Source organism: Cucumis sativus, chromosome 3 (assembly GCF_000004075.3).
Source record: "Cucumis sativus cultivar 9930 chromosome 3, Cucumber_9930_V3, whole genome shotgun sequence".
Classification (NCBI taxonomy): domain Eukaryota; kingdom Viridiplantae; phylum Streptophyta; class Magnoliopsida; order Cucurbitales; family Cucurbitaceae; genus Cucumis; species Cucumis sativus.
The window spans coordinates 31996155-32014211 of NC_026657.2; the positions used below are offsets into that span (position 1 = coordinate 31996155).

At 31.1% G+C, this 18057-nt stretch overlaps 2 protein-coding genes and 1 long non-coding RNA gene across 12 annotated transcripts; 2 read left to right on the forward strand and 1 right to left on the reverse strand.

The window, feature by feature from the left end:
• Nucleotides 1-978: 978 nt before the first annotated feature.
• Nucleotides 979-3812, forward strand: LOC105434986. 4 transcript variants are annotated; one of them, XR_004215258.1, is made up of 4 exons: nt 979-1398; nt 1995-2358; nt 2474-3178; nt 3440-3730. It is a non-coding gene; the product is annotated as an uncharacterized LOC105434986 (long non-coding RNA). The 4 variants fall into 4 exon arrangements; XR_969109.2 differs by lacking the exon at nt 1995-2358 and having other exon boundaries at nt 991-1398; nt 3057-3178; XR_004215256.1 differs by lacking the exon at nt 1995-2358 and having other exon boundaries at nt 994-1398; nt 3083-3178; nt 3440-3812.
• On the reverse strand, nt 3504-8152 carry LOC101202829 (protein EMSY-LIKE 1). 7 transcript variants are annotated; one of them, XM_011653797.2, is made up of 11 exons: nt 7998-8138; nt 7719-7762; nt 6718-6917; nt 6507-6616; nt 6282-6402; nt 5922-6146; nt 5601-5669; nt 4629-4865; nt 4486-4554; nt 4326-4389; nt 3504-3826 (listed from the first exon to the last, which is right to left on the reverse strand). In XM_011653797.2, the coding sequence occupies exons 2-11, from the start codon at nt 7744-7746 to the stop codon at nt 3771-3773; spliced, it is 1179 nt and encodes a 392-aa protein (XP_011652099.1). In that variant the 5' UTR covers nt 7747-7762; nt 7998-8138; the 3' UTR covers nt 3504-3770. The 7 variants fall into 7 exon arrangements, with proteins under 7 accessions (XP_011652099.1, XP_011652102.1, XP_011652101.1 ...); XM_011653800.2 differs by having other exon boundaries at nt 6718-6880; nt 7998-8112; XM_011653799.2 differs by lacking the exon at nt 7719-7762 and having other exon boundaries at nt 7998-8152.
• Nucleotides 8153-17041: 8889 nt separating this feature from the next.
• Nucleotides 17042-17828, forward strand: LOC116402823. The gene has a single exon (XM_031883197.1). It carries the CDS (start codon nt 17057-17059, stop codon nt 17606-17608), a length of 552 nt encoding a protein of 183 aa, XP_031739057.1. The 5' UTR covers nt 17042-17056; the 3' UTR covers nt 17609-17828.
• The last annotated feature ends 229 nt before the right edge of the window (nt 17829-18057 follow it).

Below are 18057 nucleotides of genomic sequence, written 5' to 3' on the forward strand. Positions count from 1 at the left end.
TAAAACAATCTCACTTTTATCTAAACATTTTTTTCTCTTTTTAAATAACTAAAAAATTATTAAAAAATTACAATGAATCAATAAAAGATATAAAAATAAGGAAGAAGAAGAGAAAATTTGGTAATGGTTTGGTAAAAAATTTAGATTTAAAATTTTAAATAAATCTTAAATAAAATTCCACCATTAAATTGATTTTTTAAAAGAAGAGTCTTATAATTTAAATACTTAAATATATATATATATATATATATATATATATATATATATATATATATATATATATATATATATATATATGTATATATATTTGTTATATATGTTTTAGGTTATTCAACGATTCAAAAGTTATTAAATTTTCTGATTTGATTTTGTTTTGATTTTTTTGTTTTTCATAAATTTAATAAAAATTAAATTATTTAATTTAAATTTATCAAAAATATTTTAAATAAAATACTTAAAAGGTGAAAACCAATCAAAGAAGAAAGATAAATAAAAGACACGAAATAATAAAATTAAAAAAGTAAATGTGAGACTAAATGTGTAAACTAATCATAATCAGTATTTAATTTAAATTAATTTCATAAATAAAATAAATTAAAATTAATATTCTTTTAAGATTATTAATTAATTTTTAAAAAAGACCTTCCATAGATAAAAGAGTAAATTATTTTATAAAAATGAAATTATAAAATTATGAGAATTGAAAATGTATGATTAGAGAGAATTAAAAAGTTAGGTTTAGAGGGAAATGAGAAAGAAGAGGGTTATGTAGTCCTTCTCGAAACAAGGGTTTGATTACCATAATCCTAACCTAATAATGATAGCACTAAGAGATCGGGTTTAAATTAATACAGCTGAGGTACGTTGGTATTTATGGAAAGTATTTTTAAAAATCGGAACGAATTAACTTTACCTTGGTAAATCATAAATTTAAAAAAATCAAAACGACATGTCGACCAACCCTCAAGGATCGGTTCCAAATAAAAACATCGGCATTTTCTTCCCCAATCTTAGCGTCAGCTGGACTTCAATGTCCATCTCCTCTCTCTCTCTCCTCTTTCTGACATCGATTAACCTTTCATCCTGATTTTCTGTTTAATTAGGATGATGGGAATTGAATCAAGTAACGCACAATTTCAGTTTCCAACCATGTTTTTTCGCCTTCGGTCTTCAAGCGTTTTCATGCCGTCGCTCCATCGGTTATTATCAATCGCTTCGCTACCGACCCATTTTCCAGCTGCCGCGATCCACACCAGAGGCGTGGCGGCAAGATCATCCGGCTAGCTTCTCATTGGTCGCTCTGGTTTTTAACCAAGATTAGACGATGACTCTTCACAGAAGTTTCTCCTGGAACAATTTTGCGCCACTAGCATTTTTGTTTGGTAGATTCGTTTGCAGGTTTGTTTCACCTTTTCCGCATCTGTTATTATGTGGGTATTTGTTTGTTTAGCAATTTCGATTTTCCCCTTTCAACTTGACTTTAGTGGCGTTTGACTTGATGGGTTAGCTCGAAGTGGTATCTCCTGTGTTTTCTATGCATTTTTGTTGCGTTTTCTAGTGACAGCTCCGATCGGCGGTAATCGTTTTCTTTTGGTACTCTAGCTTTTGGATTTTTATGGTTTCTGTTTTGACATGAACTTGATTTCCTTGAGTTTATTTGAATTGACTGAGATCATCTTCAATCTGTCAAAACTTTATAATACATGCATTTGGGGGGGGGGGGGGGGGGGGGGGGGGGGGAAGATGGAGGTGCTTGACAATCGATTATTGGCTGTAGACCATGTGTTTTTTTTTCTGGTCGAAGTTGACCATCCACCACTTTTTTTTTAGATTGGTTGAAAGACAACGAAATAGAATAATTTATGCAGCTCTTTTGTTGTAATGGCAATTCTCTAAGTATTGCTGTCTATTGACTCGTAGTTGATGACTGCAAGATTATCCACATCTACCGGATTTTCCTTAGATAATAGTGATTCTTTTGGGAAAATTTCCAGATTGGAGTGTGATACTTGCTCATCGCATTAATGGAAAACTAAACGACCGAAATGATAATGGAGGGGTCCTTAAGTGAAGGTGGAGGAGGGTTTCTTTCTATTGGTATATTAATACACAATGTTTCTTATCTTTGTTTTATGAAACACTTCGAGGCTTAGTTGATTAGAGTTGGGAATCTCACCCCGTATCTGATAACAATAGAGGTATAGTTTTCTAAGAATCTGAATTCCTTTATAGTTTTATCTGTTGGTTTCAACCCTATGGGTTGCAGTTGAGTTCTTCGTGTAGGCCTAGTCATACTGAGATTTTTTATCCATCAAAGGAATCCACTGAAGTGTTGTTCAGAAGATGATCTCCTCGATGGTAGGGACAACCTTTCTTGGTATCTATATTTACATTTCAACTGGAAACTAGGTCTTTGTTGTGTTTGGATTATTGGAGTAAAGATCTGATAGCTTGTGTTTTTCATGTTCTCCAGCCAAAGTCTAAGTTAGAAGACTGCTAAAGACAACTACATGATGCTTAAAATTTTGAGCTTTAACAGGCAGCTGGTTAGGAGCTGTTTTCCTTGCCAGTTTTCTATTTCTAAGGACAAAAACTAATGAACGCATATTTGGTCCACTAGTTTCTAAAGCTGTATTCTCTTCTCCTGTTCCTTTAGTCTGTGAACCTCTCACAGATGGCTTCGTTTTCTACAAGAATTGAAGCTCTTCTTCCCACATGAAGCATGAGCATGTGCAAGTAGTTGCAAACAGGCAAATCGTCTCCATAATAGTTCATAGTAGTTTCGAAAGCAATGACATAAATTGTTCTGAAAATGATCTCTTCAATATGTTCAAAATTCTGTCCGCCAAAACCTGATCCTGATATAGTTGTTACTCACTTGAATTTCCATTTTAGCTGCATTTAACAGTAACAAGCACAACACTTGAATTTCCATTTTAGCTGCATTTAACAGTAACAAGCACAACACTTGAATTTCCATTTTAGCTGCATTTAACAGTAACAAGCACAACAATTCCAGTTTATTGATATTGCGTGAATATGTATTTATGTCAAAGGGATAAGTTGCTATTCTCCCATTCAGATTCGATTTAGGGGAGGGAGGATGCCGTTGATCAATTAGCAGCTGATTGACATAAGATAAGAGATGGCATGATCTGAATCCTCAATATGCTGGCAGGTTATTTCTTAACTTGCATGCAATTCTAAATCATCAGAAGTGTTTCCTGAGTTGGAAGATACAATATTCTTGTTTGATTTGCTTTACATAACATATATCAATCAAAGCTCTTGGAAATAAGACGTTCCCAATTTGAATTTGATCTAGAAAACATGCCATCGCTTTGCTTGTATATAAAGACAACTCAAATTATTTCCCTTACCCCCATTCCTTTACCAATGTCAAATTATTTTATTGATTTATTTTTACTTCGGCTTGCAGTTTATACGTGCAACTTGATGGTGAAAGAGGACTGGGAAGAATTCAGAGCAATGTAGCTGGGAGATGAAGTTAAGCCATGATGCAATTATAAGCTACAGAATGCTAAATTTTCACAACGTTGTTTACTATCCCTTCTAGAGCCACAGATATTTATAAGAAAAGGCAATCCCTCCCCCTCCCCCTCCCTGGCAGAGAACCATAAAAGAAGCAGAAAAAACAAAAGAATTTGATCCACTACCATAGAATAATTTTGGATACAACTCAATAATTGTAGACATTTCCATTTTCAGACTTGGCACTGGCACTTGCACTTGCACTGGCACTTGGTAGCTCAAGTATTGTTGTTTTTGTCAACTAATTGGTCATTCACATTCGGCTGCGCCCCTTCTGTTATGCATTAAAAGAAGATAGTTAGATACAAATATCCACTTCGCTAGTTCAACAATTGATAAACGAATCCCAACACAGTATCGTCAAATTTAGTGAAATCACCCCTTTTACAGATTCGATACAATAATGCACATGAAAGAACAGATAAAAATGTGAAATGAATTAAAAGAAGATAGCTTCAGTTCCTGCCGTGCTTTCTCTGGAAGCTAATTTCGTGAAAGCAACTGCCGTGTTTAAAATCAGGAGTTTCGTTTATCTCTATTCATTGTCGACATAACATGTAGAATTTGAAATCAATACATGATGAAAGAGAAATTCCAGCTTTAATTCTGTGAAATGTACACGGGCATTAACAAATTTTTAACATGCTAACCAAAACCCATTCCAGGTTTTTCATACAAACACTTTTAAGTGATTATTTCTAACAAAAGTGGAAGATATGAGATGTACAACAGAATGAAGAGATGCTACTATCAAGTACACATATATTCATTACCACTTTCACCATCAGATGCATAAGTTAGTCTAGAAATTGCATCAACAAGTGCCTGCTCGTGATCCTGCACGTTGAATATGAAACGGGATTTACCTTGTAGTGGAAAGGAAAGATGGAACAGAGAAAAATGAAATTGGAATAACATTGATATGGACCATACTTTAAGCATTTTCTTTGCCTTTTCGAGCTCCGCAGGGTCAGGATTACTTGTATTGAAAACTTTCTCTACCTGTTGTTGGAAATCACCAAATGGATCACTGTTTGAAATTTTATCCAATCTGTTTCCAATATATATAAACTTACCTCCTGTACCAATGCCTCTGTATTAAGTAATTCTATATCGTCCAGCCCTTTCTTTCCAACACCATTTTGTGATGGAGAAACTTCCTTTCTGGAGTGGCTCTTTGAGTGTCCTCTCCCTCTACCACCACCACCACCCAAGCTTTGCGATCTTCTATAGACACGGCTTTGCCCTCCATGCCCTCCTCGATGAGTCATTCCTGGATCCTCGCTATCCCATCGAATATCCTCAGGCGGGATCTGCAGGTATACCAGGTAGCAGAAAAATTAGTCACTGCACAAAATTGGACTTTACAACCCAACCACACCAAAATGTAACATATTCCATCAAGCAAGCTTTATCCGAACACCGTAACATCCTAAGCATAACATATTTCTTGAAAATCACATTTTGGGAAGAAGAGAATTCTAATATTTTTCTTCACAGGTTATACATATAAACTGTAAAGGCCAACCTTCCAACCTAAAAATAAGATCAAACGATGAAGGGTAGGTTGGAGCAATTCTAACTAAATTTATTTTTTTGGTCTCAAGTAAACAAACTAAACTTTGATAAGAGAGACCTACTAGTACTTTGAGTAGCAAGAGGAGCCGGTAAACCAAACTGGGGTTCACCAAAATTACACTTTGGTTCAACATTTATGCACTTTTACATATGAATGGAAGTAGCATAACTCGAGGAATTAAGGTATGTGAAGCCTAAGATTTAGTAATATGTTCATCATTCATAAAACCAAAATCCACTTTTGAAAATTAACACTTTCTAAAAAACTACATAAAATAGCTTTTATTTTCTAAAGAATGTACCGAATCTCGTTTACTCTTGTGCATTTTCCTAAAAGTGGTCAACATTTATCATATTCCGTAATTCACTCCTTGGAACTTAAAAACCACAGTTCAAGAAACAAATAAAATCTCACAAGGGATGCAGAGAAATACTTTGGCACAAAAATAGAAAGCAAAACTAAAACATACCTCTTTAATATCAACCCATTCCCACGTCTCTCTTGCTGTATTTATATCATAAACCAAAGCATGCTGGCCCTGAAAAAAATTACGGTATGAAGCAAAGAAAATAACCAACAGTCAGCACACAAGAAAATATTATCCCAAAGAGCCAATCGGCAGCTGCTACCATAGGCATTTGTGCATTTGAAAACTAACCAGATAATTATAAAATTCGAGATGAGGCAAAGTAATAATGTGAATTTGAAACATCCAAACATACATGTTAAAAAACAAACAAAAATAAGTTCAAAACAACACTTGAGGCAATTTTTTGAGACTCAGACGTACCTTAACAGGATCATAATCTTTTATGACAGCCTCATAAAAGCTGTTGTCCTCAGGCCATCTGGTCCACACTTTCCTTCCAATTAAAGTGTCATATGGTGGAGCTTCAGCAGATTCATTTGCCAGAAGGGTACCAGAACACTGATTATTTAACTGTCTGCTTCCAGCAGGAACGGAAGAAGAGTACTGCATCGGTTTCATAGATGAAAAACCAGGTAGTGGTGCATTCTAATAAGAAAAAATGAAGAGAGCTAAAATAAGCAGAAAATTTTATTTATGTGTTGCTGCAAAAAAAGGGGGAAGAGCCCTGTGATTCAACAAAAAACATGGTTTAGGATCCAGGATCAACATGCGAAAGCCTACCAGTTGACTTGTTTTCTGCTTCTTGCGCGATGCAGAAACAGTTGGACTGGGTACAACATCATGCATCGGCTGGGACGAACTGCGTCTTGCATTTAGGTGCCCACCTGCCTGTCTCCATTCCCTTGTACCATCTCAAAACATAACACAAATAAATTTCAAATGGAAATACGTACATCTCCTCAATGAATTAATTCTAAAATTCAATTGCTTTGGGAACATTCTAACCTAATCTCACGGATGATATCATCGGAATTAACCCTGGCAAGCAACTCTCTGTGTTCATCATCTGATACTCTCAATTCTTTCCTGAGCTCTGTTATTAAGCTTTCCTTGTCCTGCCAAACGTTGAGTATAAACCTCAGTGAATCCAAACTTAAAATAAATGGTAGATGTAGATAAAATATATATTAGGAGAATTTGAGAAAGATGGACACACCCAGGTAATGGCATCTGCTTGGGCTTTAAATGCACGCAGTACGGAGCAGTAAGCTTCTTGTTCGAGATGATGAATCTGGGCCTCCATGTCATGCACTCTAGAATATGGGAAAGAACTCAAAGCAGGCATCCCCTTTCCAGAAACACGACCTCCTCTAGAAACTCTGTTATGACGTGATGGTGGAAGATCATCATCAGTACCTGCAGTTATTTCATATGCAGGATACATGATTTTAAAGGATATTACACCTAGAATAACTCATGATTTCCCCAATAACATGGTGATATTCTGATAGCATCCTCCGGGTTCCTTTAAACTGGCTATAACAACAATATCCCTATCTATCCTGTATGCTTTATGCTAGGAACAATTCAATCGAAACAGGATATTGAGAGAACTCATAATCCAGAAAAATCTGAATCTCCATAGTCCTAAATTGAATAACTCCTCTGCTTGAGGGTTCAACTTTTCGTTTTTGTTCAGGTTCATACCTGCCTCATTATGTCCTTGAGAAATCGGAACCAAAGAGAAAATTCCTTAGCTTGTCAATCAAGCGACAAAGGCCACACACCGTGATCAAGCACAATAGTCTAAAATCTCCCTTCTTCTCGCATGGAAATTTTCGCGAAGAATTACAAAAATTAAAACCTAAATAACGGAAAAGATAAACCCAGTACTTCAAGAAAAAAACAACCAAAAAAAAAAAAAAAAAAGGAAAAAACTCAATTAAACCTTCATTCCATGGACGCCCCAAGTGACGAAACCCCAATTTCCGTTAATACACCAAAACGAAAAAAAAAAAAAAAAAAAAACGAAAACCTATTTCGAAGCCCTCGTCGAAGTAACCACCAAATCAATCACTTCTACTGAACAGAACAATGAAAGAACACCCAATTGCAGATATAAAAGGCCGAACACGCTCAAAGAAGAAAAAGGCCCCAAATTGCATTCGAAAGAACTACACATTCCCATAGAACAAAATCCAAATCATTCCAACTTACCGCTACTGTCGGAGGCTTCATAGTTCATGATCAATGACAAGAACCTGAAAGAATGGAAATAAACGAGCGGGGAAAGAGTTTGAAAGAGATTATGGACGAAGAAGAAGCTGGAGAAGTGGATTAAACGCAAGAAAAAGGCGGGATCTTGAACAAGGGGTGAATGGGTTGAAACGGGGAAGTAGAAGAGTAAAGAATAAAAAATAAAATAAAAAAGGTGGGAAAAAGGGTAAAACAAGAAATCAATGAAAAGAGAGTTTTGAGGAAGAAGTGAATGCTCACTGATTATGTGCAGAAGAGAGGTGTGTTGTTGTTCTTCGTTCGTTTCGTCCCCAATGAATATGAAAACCGCAGCACCAAAAATAACGCTAAACGCCCAACAGCTCACAATAATCCCCAACACTACAACTACTAAAACAATTCTATTTTCTATAATTCTAAATTCTATTTTTTACTTTTCTCTCTCTCTCTCTCTATTTATATAAGAAAGACTTATAGCTAAATTTCAAAATTACATAACTCTACTTTTCAAACAAAAATTCATAACTTAAAATTTATTTTGTATTCAACTTATTTTTTTTATATGTGGTTTTAGTTACTTTCCATCATCTAAAATAATCCAATATCCTATGTATTAAATATATTGTAAAGTATTAAAAACTTTAAATACCAATTTTGATTCTGTATATTTGAAAAATATACTTTAGGAAGACCTTCAAACACCTAATATGATTAAAACTTTGATTCTTTAATTAGCTAATTTTTGAAGATGTTATTGCACTTTACTATATTTAATTTCGTGCCAAATGTTTTGTCATCTTATATTCTGATCCAACAGCTTTTTTCAGTCTAAAAAACATATTTTCTTCGTTTGGTGTAGATCTTCAACGTCGCTTTCTTTTATGGCATTCACGGAGTTTTCATTCTATTGAATACTAGTTGTGATTGGTTCGAGTTATGGGTAGATGATTCATGTTGCTTTGTTATCCCCTCCCCACATCTTTGGTGTACATACCCTTTTCATTGGTGTCCACCTCTAGTTAGGTGTTGGAAGTTGAACATAGATGTCGATGGTTCTTCAAAAAAAGAAAAAATAATGAAGAAAAAATTGTCGTTTAATTTGAACTATTGAGATCGTAGAATTGTGATTATGAGCTATTGTAAGTCGTTCATTCCTAAGAAGTAAAGCATGTGTCTGCTAGAAATCGAAGTTGTAGTGATCGGACTCTAATTCTCTATTAATGGTGGAGGCAGACCTCAAACACATTTGAAGTTAATAAGGTCCACATACATTTGCCACACCCCTCACAAAACTAATCTAACATTATTTTGAAAGTGTTATTATCAAAACTGGTAGAGAGTAATTGATGTTGAATTTTTGGATGCTTTTGGTTTTTTCTAACTTTCAAAACAAAGAAAAACAAAACATTTTAATGTGAAATAAAAGTTGTGTCTCCTGACATCAATTATATATATTTAGTATAAGATTCCAAATATCCCATTTGAAGTCAAAAGATATTCGGTGATTTTGGTATATATTTTTCCATTCACACATTAAGATAAACACAAGCCCTAAAAAACTAATTTTACATAAACAATTATATATTATAAACTTTGTAAGTGTATGTATAGTGGGAAAAAAGGTAGACAAAGTGAAGCTTTAAACAACCTTTTTGGCCTTTAGTTTCCTTTGCATCTATATCTCATCATTTGTTTTATTTTTCTCAACACAAAATCTATACTGCTTACCCGAATATATTCATGAAGTATCCAAGATAAATAAACGGATCATACAATATGTGATAGATTTTTTTGGTATTATAACGGAAATAACATTTGTTAGTGAATTCCACGTAATTTTCAATAAATTTACCGTTTATTACTATTACATTACATTGTACATGTAAATTAAACAACAACAAACACAATAAAACAAAACTCGCTTTTCACATTACCATTAATTTAAAACATATACTTTGACGATGCATTTGGAGATATAAATATTTCTATATTCCATTCTGATGGCGCACACACATTAAAGAAGAGGAAAAAGGCATCAATACATTTTTGAAAAACAATTTGGTAAAAGGTAAAAAAAGAAGAGAGATATAGGACAAAGAAAGGCATAGAAGAAGAATAAAAAGAAAAATGATATATATATATATATATATATTTATAATGTATCTTTGGAAATAACAAAGCAATGGGAAAGAACATGTAATGGCAATGGCAATGGCACGTTGTTTGATTTGAATTTCACGTGGTGAGTCACATGAGATATCTATTTTGTACATTTTTATTTATATTGTTTTTGGTAATTTAGTACTTAATTTAATTTAATTTGATGCAAAGCTCAATGTAAATTAATTGAGTCAGAAAGGCATGCAGAGTATTAGTCAATTAATTCAGCAATCACATGCTCCTAATCATGTTTCTTAATTACTTTATTTATATACACACAGTCACACATTAGCTAGACAAAGATCTTCTCCATTTTCTTCATTCTTAATTTTTTTTTATCTCTCTTCAACGTAACTACTTTTTTCTTTTCCTTTTCTAAATTAATGTATCCAATGCATAACGATAATTAGCTCTCTTAAAATAGCTAAACAACCGTTAAATCATAAGCACTTTCAATTTAGCTCTTCAAACTTGAAGAGAAAAAGAAAAAGAAAAAAACAATTAATTAAAAACTCAAAACACCCATAAATGATTTGATTGATACTTTACTTTGAAGGGATTTATATATACATATAGCTAGAAAGATGGGTTTTTTTTTAAAGGCACAATTAAGAGATTGTGGGTATGTGTGTTGAAGATCAGAAGAGAGAATAGAATGAGAAACAATCAATCAAAAGCTGATGTAAATAATAATTACCTGATCTAAGAATAATAATATAACAATTAATATTCCTCTTTATCATAACATGAAAGAGAGAGGACAAAAGAGGGCAGGCAGAGGCTATAAAATTAATATAAACCCATCTACTCTAAACTCCATACTTTTTCACTCAAAGTTAGTAGAGATATGAAGAAGATCAAACTTGGTGGTTTAAACTCCTCCAAATCTTTCTGTTCCCTTTTCCTACTTATAATTTCGATCCAAATCCTCACCATTTCCTCCTCTTGTTCTTGCCATCAACTTCAAATTGCCAACACCATCTTAGCAACAATGGATCAAACCAGAAGCTTTCCTAGAAGACTTTTATTGGTTTCTTCAACAACTTTGAAGATGAAGAATAATAACAACAACTCCAACAATCAAGATCAGCCCAAGAAAGCTGTGGAACAAAGCTTCAAGAAAGTCCCCCCAAGTGGAGCTAATCCCATTCAAAATAAGTAGTTCATATTTCTGTTTTTGGAGAATTTGAAAGCGCATATGAAACTTTCGATCTCAAGAAAAGAAAGTGGTTAGCTTAACTTTTGAAGTACGACGACTCTTGTTAGAAGGAAGCATCAGTTAACACAACACCGGGTTAGGTTAGATTTTTTTCTCACTTGTTTGAACTTGAATTTTCGATTTAGAAAAAAAATGAATGAGTTGTCTTTTAAACTTTTACAGCTAGGGTTACTTTAGTTGGAAGAAAGTTGTTAGTTAAAAGTTTAGTATATTTTTTCCTTGTTTTTCTAGGAATCTATTTTGTTTTTGCTTGTACATAAATTATAAGTTTGAGGAATTTATCGAGGAAGGTAATGAGGTTTTATTTGGATTAAAGCTTAATTGGGTTTAGATCTTACCCTAGTTTGTTCTTTAATTAGTTCATTTGATTCATATTACTTGATGGGATTTAGGGTTTTTGTTCACTGGATATACTTTTGAGAAAGAGAGTTATTGGAATGGAAATTTAAGGTGAGAAAGTAATTAAATGGGGAAGAAATAGAATGATAATTTGATTTTGTAGTTTCAAATTAATTAGAAAAAGGAATTTTTTAGAAGTATTTTTCATAAATTGGTACTAATTAATATTTTGAATTGATTATTTCAACCAGTTGGGAATAGGCTTTTGAAATCAGTGATTCAGTGTCCTTAATTTCAAGCTAAAAATAAGGTAATTAACAATGAGTAGTCAAGTTAAAATAGAAGAGAGAGAGAGAAGAATCCATGGGGGAAATTACATTCAAAACTAATTAGTTTGGGCGTAATTTAAACTTCGTTATTTAAACCATAAAACTAATTAATATTTTGAATTGGAAGGTTTACTTTAAAAAAAAATAGCAAAATTATTTTTAAATTGTTACAATAACAAAATAAAAAGATATGGAAAAAAACGAAACTCCTAAATGCCCTTACTCATTTGAGAAAAATTCAAATACCTTGTAATTAAATAACATATCTCAAATACAATCAAATCGTATGAAAATATAATTTTTCCTAAAAACATGAAATTATACATATTGCCATTTAAAAAAAGATTATAAATTAGTTGAAATTTTTTCATACTAAATATAGTTTGCAAATATAGTGTATTTGTGACTATGTGATATTCCACTTCCTTTTTTGTATCGTGAAAATATACTTTATTTGTAAAAAAAAAAATTGTACTACAAGCAGGGCTAAAAACGAGTAAAAAATTTTGTAAAAAAACCCGTTTTTACCAAAATTCTTAATATTTTTTTTTTTTTTTGTTATTTTTGTGTGTGTGATTCAAAATTTTGTCATTTATCTCTAAAACGGTAACCGTTATCATGTTTAGTAAGAGAGATAGACGAGAGATCCCAGGCCCATTGGGCCATACACATTGCTAGAGAGAGAGCCCAACTGCAGAACCCAATAAGTGAGAGTCCCAACTCAACTTACCATGGTTAGCATTGACAAAATTTATGTACGGATGCGGAGTATCTTCTATTATCGTCACATGAATGGATAGAGTCGAGCCTCTAATCTCGGAGCTGATATCATAAGTATGGCTAGTTGAGTTACACTGATATTGGCTATATTAAAAGAGATATTATTATAAGAAGAAGATTTTTCATTTCGTTTTCATAGTTTAGTCTCTAATATACAATCATTTAATTCAAATAAAACGTAACCCATCAAGTGTTAAGGTGTACACTTATATAATTTAATTAATTAAGAGATATCTTCGAACCGAAAGGTCATATATTTAAAATTATTCTTAATTAAGTTATACTCACTTTTATCTTTTTAATTTTTATTTATTTACATCTTAAATTGTGTAAATATCTAAATTGTTGTCACCTAAAAAGTGTATAACTATAGGTAAGAAGTAGATGGATGTTGTAAAAAAATAATTATAATATATTGAACCCTATCCAACATATTTGAAGATTTCAATCCTTTATTTTACCAAACATAAAGTGATTAAGTGTCTCATTTCAATTGATCATTTTAACATTATGAACTTTGTCTTTATTTTTCTTCTTCTTCTTAATCTATCCTTTGTCCACAATAGTCAAATAAAAATCATCTTGTAGTTAATCCAAGTTTACAAGAAACTTTAATTTGTATACATATGTATATTACTTGGAGGCCAAGGCTAATTTCAAAATCTATCATTTTACAACACCTTATGAGCTTGGTTAAATTTTGGATAATATATTAATTGAATTTGAGTGTTTAATTAAACAAATAAAATCTGTTTAGATTTGATTAGATTGAGTAATTCATATATATATACAGAGGCATGTTCACATTCTAATTAACATATTTTTTATACTAAAACCACATATTAATAATATGATCTGACTATATAAAAAAAACACATTAGGATAAAATATCTACCGATTCAAATGAGACTATAAATTAAGTTTTGAAAAAAAACAAAATATGTGACAACTCTAAAAGAACAATGTTGGATCTAATGTTATAACAAGACATTTAACAAAGTAAAAGGAGTAAAGAAACAATAATACAAGATACTTGAAAAATCAATTTGATTTCCATACTACATTTGATTGAGAAAATATATTTATTATTAGAGTATGAATGAACTACAAGTATGCAACTTATCTTTCAATAGACCTATCTTGAGATGCTACTATAAAATCACTCTAGACGATCACTTAAGCTCCTCCTAAATAGTTTATACTTAATCGATACGGCCGTTGCAAAAGTTAGGTTTTCCATGAATCGGTTAACTCCAGCAATATAACTGATTTGGCTCCCCTAAGTACTATATTCCAACTTCTCAATGAATGTTATTAAACAATATGTCAGAAGCTAACATTCATCATGAGCACCAATAACGATCTTTTTTCACGGTACAGAAACTTCTTCCATGAACACACAGAACATTCGGCCAATATCATACACTTCGTAGGTTAATACATTTTACTTTTATTGCACCCCAGAAGAAAAACACACAACCATTCAAAAGAAGGAAAGACAATCATCGGATCATAAACACCATCAACCACAATAACCAAAACAAAAAATAAAAGTTTTAACAAGATAATAAAAATAACATTTTAATTTACTGTAAACACTGAAAACATTAACAAAATAATATATTCTAAAGGTATAAATTAAATTCAAATAAATAATTAGAAATATTACAAATGAAATGAATCAATTTACTCCAAATGAAGAAATCAAATTCGACATACACATAATCAATCCCAAGATTTCAAACTTATAAAAAATCATATTTAAAAGATAAAAACTTATATCCAATAAGAGTATATTTAGAAGACAAAAAATGAATTGTTAAATCAATTCCATAAGAATCGAAAGAAGAGAGAGAGAGAGAAGATGTTCCATGTTTAGAAGACAAAAAAGAAATACCAAGACTTTCTCACCAATTTAATTTTGTTTTTGCGCAACTCCGGTAAGCCGTGGCGCCAGCAGTGGTCGTCGGTCGTCACCATGACCCTAAATTGCTAAAACCCCCCATCCTTCTTCTCTATATTTACCCAATTGCCACTGTTTAAATTAAGCATTTGCGTGTCAAAGCATCGACGAAAATAAAATAAATAATACACAAAAAGTAAAAGCTTAGGGATAAGTGTTGGGAATATTTTTTAAAAATTGCCCATCTAACTTAATTAACTCTCCATCCCCCAAAAAGCCTAGAAAAAGATTTGTCATATCATCATCTAATTCTATACGATCCATAAATCAAGGTTAGGTATTCGTAGCTAGATCGTTGTTACGAGTCAAATGTTCAACTTTTTACTTTTTTTTTTCTTTTCTTTCTAATTTATTATATGTTATTAAGAATTGTAAGATTGCATATTTTTAAAAGAGATAAAAATATACTATATTCTAAATTTCAAATTAAATGCTAAAAAGACTACTGTTTTATTATTAATATTTTTTAATAACTTCCGTGATTGATTGTTTAAAATTGTGTTTGTGTTTTTCATCTCCAAAGTGATTTTTTACAAACACAAGCAAAACTTTTGAAATAAAAATAAGTTTTAAATACTGTAGTTTTTCAAAGATCAACACATATTTTGAAAGGTGGCAAGAGTGTATATTTTATATATATAAAAAAATGGAGAATTGTCTTTTTGTTCTTTTGGGTATGGAGAATAGATGCGCATATAGGTGTGAGAGTTTTAAAAATGATACCTTCTTAATAGCTTAGTTATTAAGATTTGGTAGGTGTGTTTTATGAGTTATCAAGAGTAGGTTTTTTTTATTTAAAAAAATAATTTAAATAAATATATAACAATTTAAAAAAGTTTTTAAAAACTTAGGACCAAATATATAAAATTTAAAAACTCAAGAATCAAACCTAACTCTTCATAATAATAATTGTGTGACTAAAAGAAATAACATTTTAAAAACATAAGAATCAATATACTAATTATTAAAAAAAAAACAATAATTAAAAAAGTCACAAATGAGAGTAATGTTTATAATCTATAGTGTGTCTTCTACTTTTCTTTTTTTTTTTGCACATGAAAATTTTATTTACTATTCTTTTAATTAAGCCAAACGAGTTTGTGGAATTAGTTGCATTAATTATAGAAATGGATAAATGTTATAGGCATATAATTGATTATGGAAAAACTCAACAATATCTAAAAGATAAGCATCAATCATTGAATTTCATGCGTATAAAAAAAACATATACAAATAAATAAATAAGGGTTTTTGAAAACTTTTAAATAAAAAAGAAATCTTATTAATTAAAGCCATCGTACAAAAAATGAGTAAAATCGTATCTCTTTGAGATGAATATAATACATATATGTATATAGTATAATAGTACAACAAATATATGATAATTTATCTTATCTTCCCTATAAAAGGGAATAATTTATTGTTTAAATCTAAAAGTTGAATAATATTTAACAACAACAACATTAAATATTTAGATTCTTTTCCCCCATTTCACTCATGTCTCTAATTAACAATGCCTCTTTCTCTCATTTTCCTATATATTCCTACGTTAAATATATACAGAATTAGCAATAAATGAAGAGAGAGATAGAAAGAGTAACACAACCAAATAAAAACTTTGTTTTAAAAAATACCCTAATCGATCCATAATTAATGTTACCGCCTAAATATTTTCAAACTTAGGACCCTTTGGGGAAAATGTTAACATATTAAAATAACCATACCATAGGTAACAATTTTATATCTATGATCCCCATAAGTGAAGCCTGGATTTAAGGTTAATGATTGTGGTCCAAATATTGCCATATTAATTTTCATTTTGAAAAAAAAAAAAAAAAGTAACGAATACATGTTTAAATCTCCATACTCGAAATTTGTTGTACTAAAAAAGTATTCTAATATAAACCAGACATCGTTCAAAAATTTTGTTTATGTTTCATCTATAGAATTTACAATATTACACATTTAATTCTACTTGTAATGAAAATGAGTGAAACTTAATAAAAATTAGGATTATTTCAATCGATAAGTTTAATCCTTCGAAGTTTCAAGTTTGTCTAAAAGACCCGCCAATTTTAAAATGTATTTAAGAGATAAAAAAAAGTTTAAAAAGTCTTTGAACTTTAACGATGTGTCATGTTTACATAATAATCAAACTATAGATCAAATCTACATTATATTGATTTTTATATTTAGTAAATTTATAAAAAAATTAAAATATAAAAATATGTTTCAAAACGATCTTTCAAGTACACACAAAATTTAAATTCATACACATTTTAAATTTAGAACTAGATCTACTATACACAAAATTGAAAATTCATATTCTTACACAATCGTGTAATAAACGTGTAATATAAGCGTTAAATTAATAAATTTTATTTATTTTTTAAAAAAACACCAACTTCTCCACCACCTTTATCCAAAAAGAGTCACATGGCATCAACTTTAAATAGTCCAAAAGGCAAAGGGCAAAAATGTCAAAGAAACGTCTTTATAAACAACTAAAAGGTAACCTTATTGCAAAAATATGAAAATCGAAATGAAAATGAGTTCCTATACTTCTTCTTCTTCTTCTTCCCTCCAAGTTTTGCCTTCACCTTCATCTTCAACCTTAAGATTAGCCATCAAATTCAAAGCCCTTTTGCAGACTCTCATTCTCTCTTTAGCTAGAGCGATCTCTCGAGCCAAAACAACGGCATTTCAATCAGCCAATACAGCTTTAAAAAGGAACAAGAAAAAGCTTTTGTATGGCTCCTTTAGACTTCACTACAATTGGTGTTCTGTTTCTTCTAATAAATATTCTCACGTGACTCCTGCGGTTCTCACTTGCGACCACGGTATCGGCGGTGGCGGAGGCGGAGGCGATCAACTTGGTGGGTATTTGCAATGGCTTGAGGAGAGAGATGTTAATAAAAAGAGTAATCATAATAGTAATGTTGAAGATGATCATGAAGATCAGAGTGTTAATGAGATTGATAAATTGGCTGAGATTTTTATTGCAAGATGTCATGAGAAATTCAAGCTTGAAAAACAAGAATCTTATAGGAGATTTCAAGACATGATGGCAAGAAGCTTTTGAGGGTTTTTTGTTTTTATTTCCATCTCTTTGATTGTTATCTGAAAAAAAAAAGGGATCGAATTGTAGAGGATGATATGAAACTAAAATCGTCATATAATCTCTTTCAATTTTTGTTTCATTTTCTTTTAGTCTTGTAAATTAGAATAAACATGACAATTCGAAATAACATGTCAATTATAGTTAGAATTAAAAAGATATTAGTTTTACAATTTTTGCCATGTAATTTACTTGTTTTATTCTTATGTGTATAATGTGTCGTAAATGTGATTAGAATAATGATATCTTAACTCAAAAATACTTTAGAATAATAAATATTTTGGTTATGAAAATTAATTGTCATGTCATTTTTTTAAATTTAAAATTGAAATAAATATGAAAAGAAAAAAATTGTCAAATACATTCACATTTGTTAAACTAATTCATCCAAATTTCCATCTTCAATCTCATCT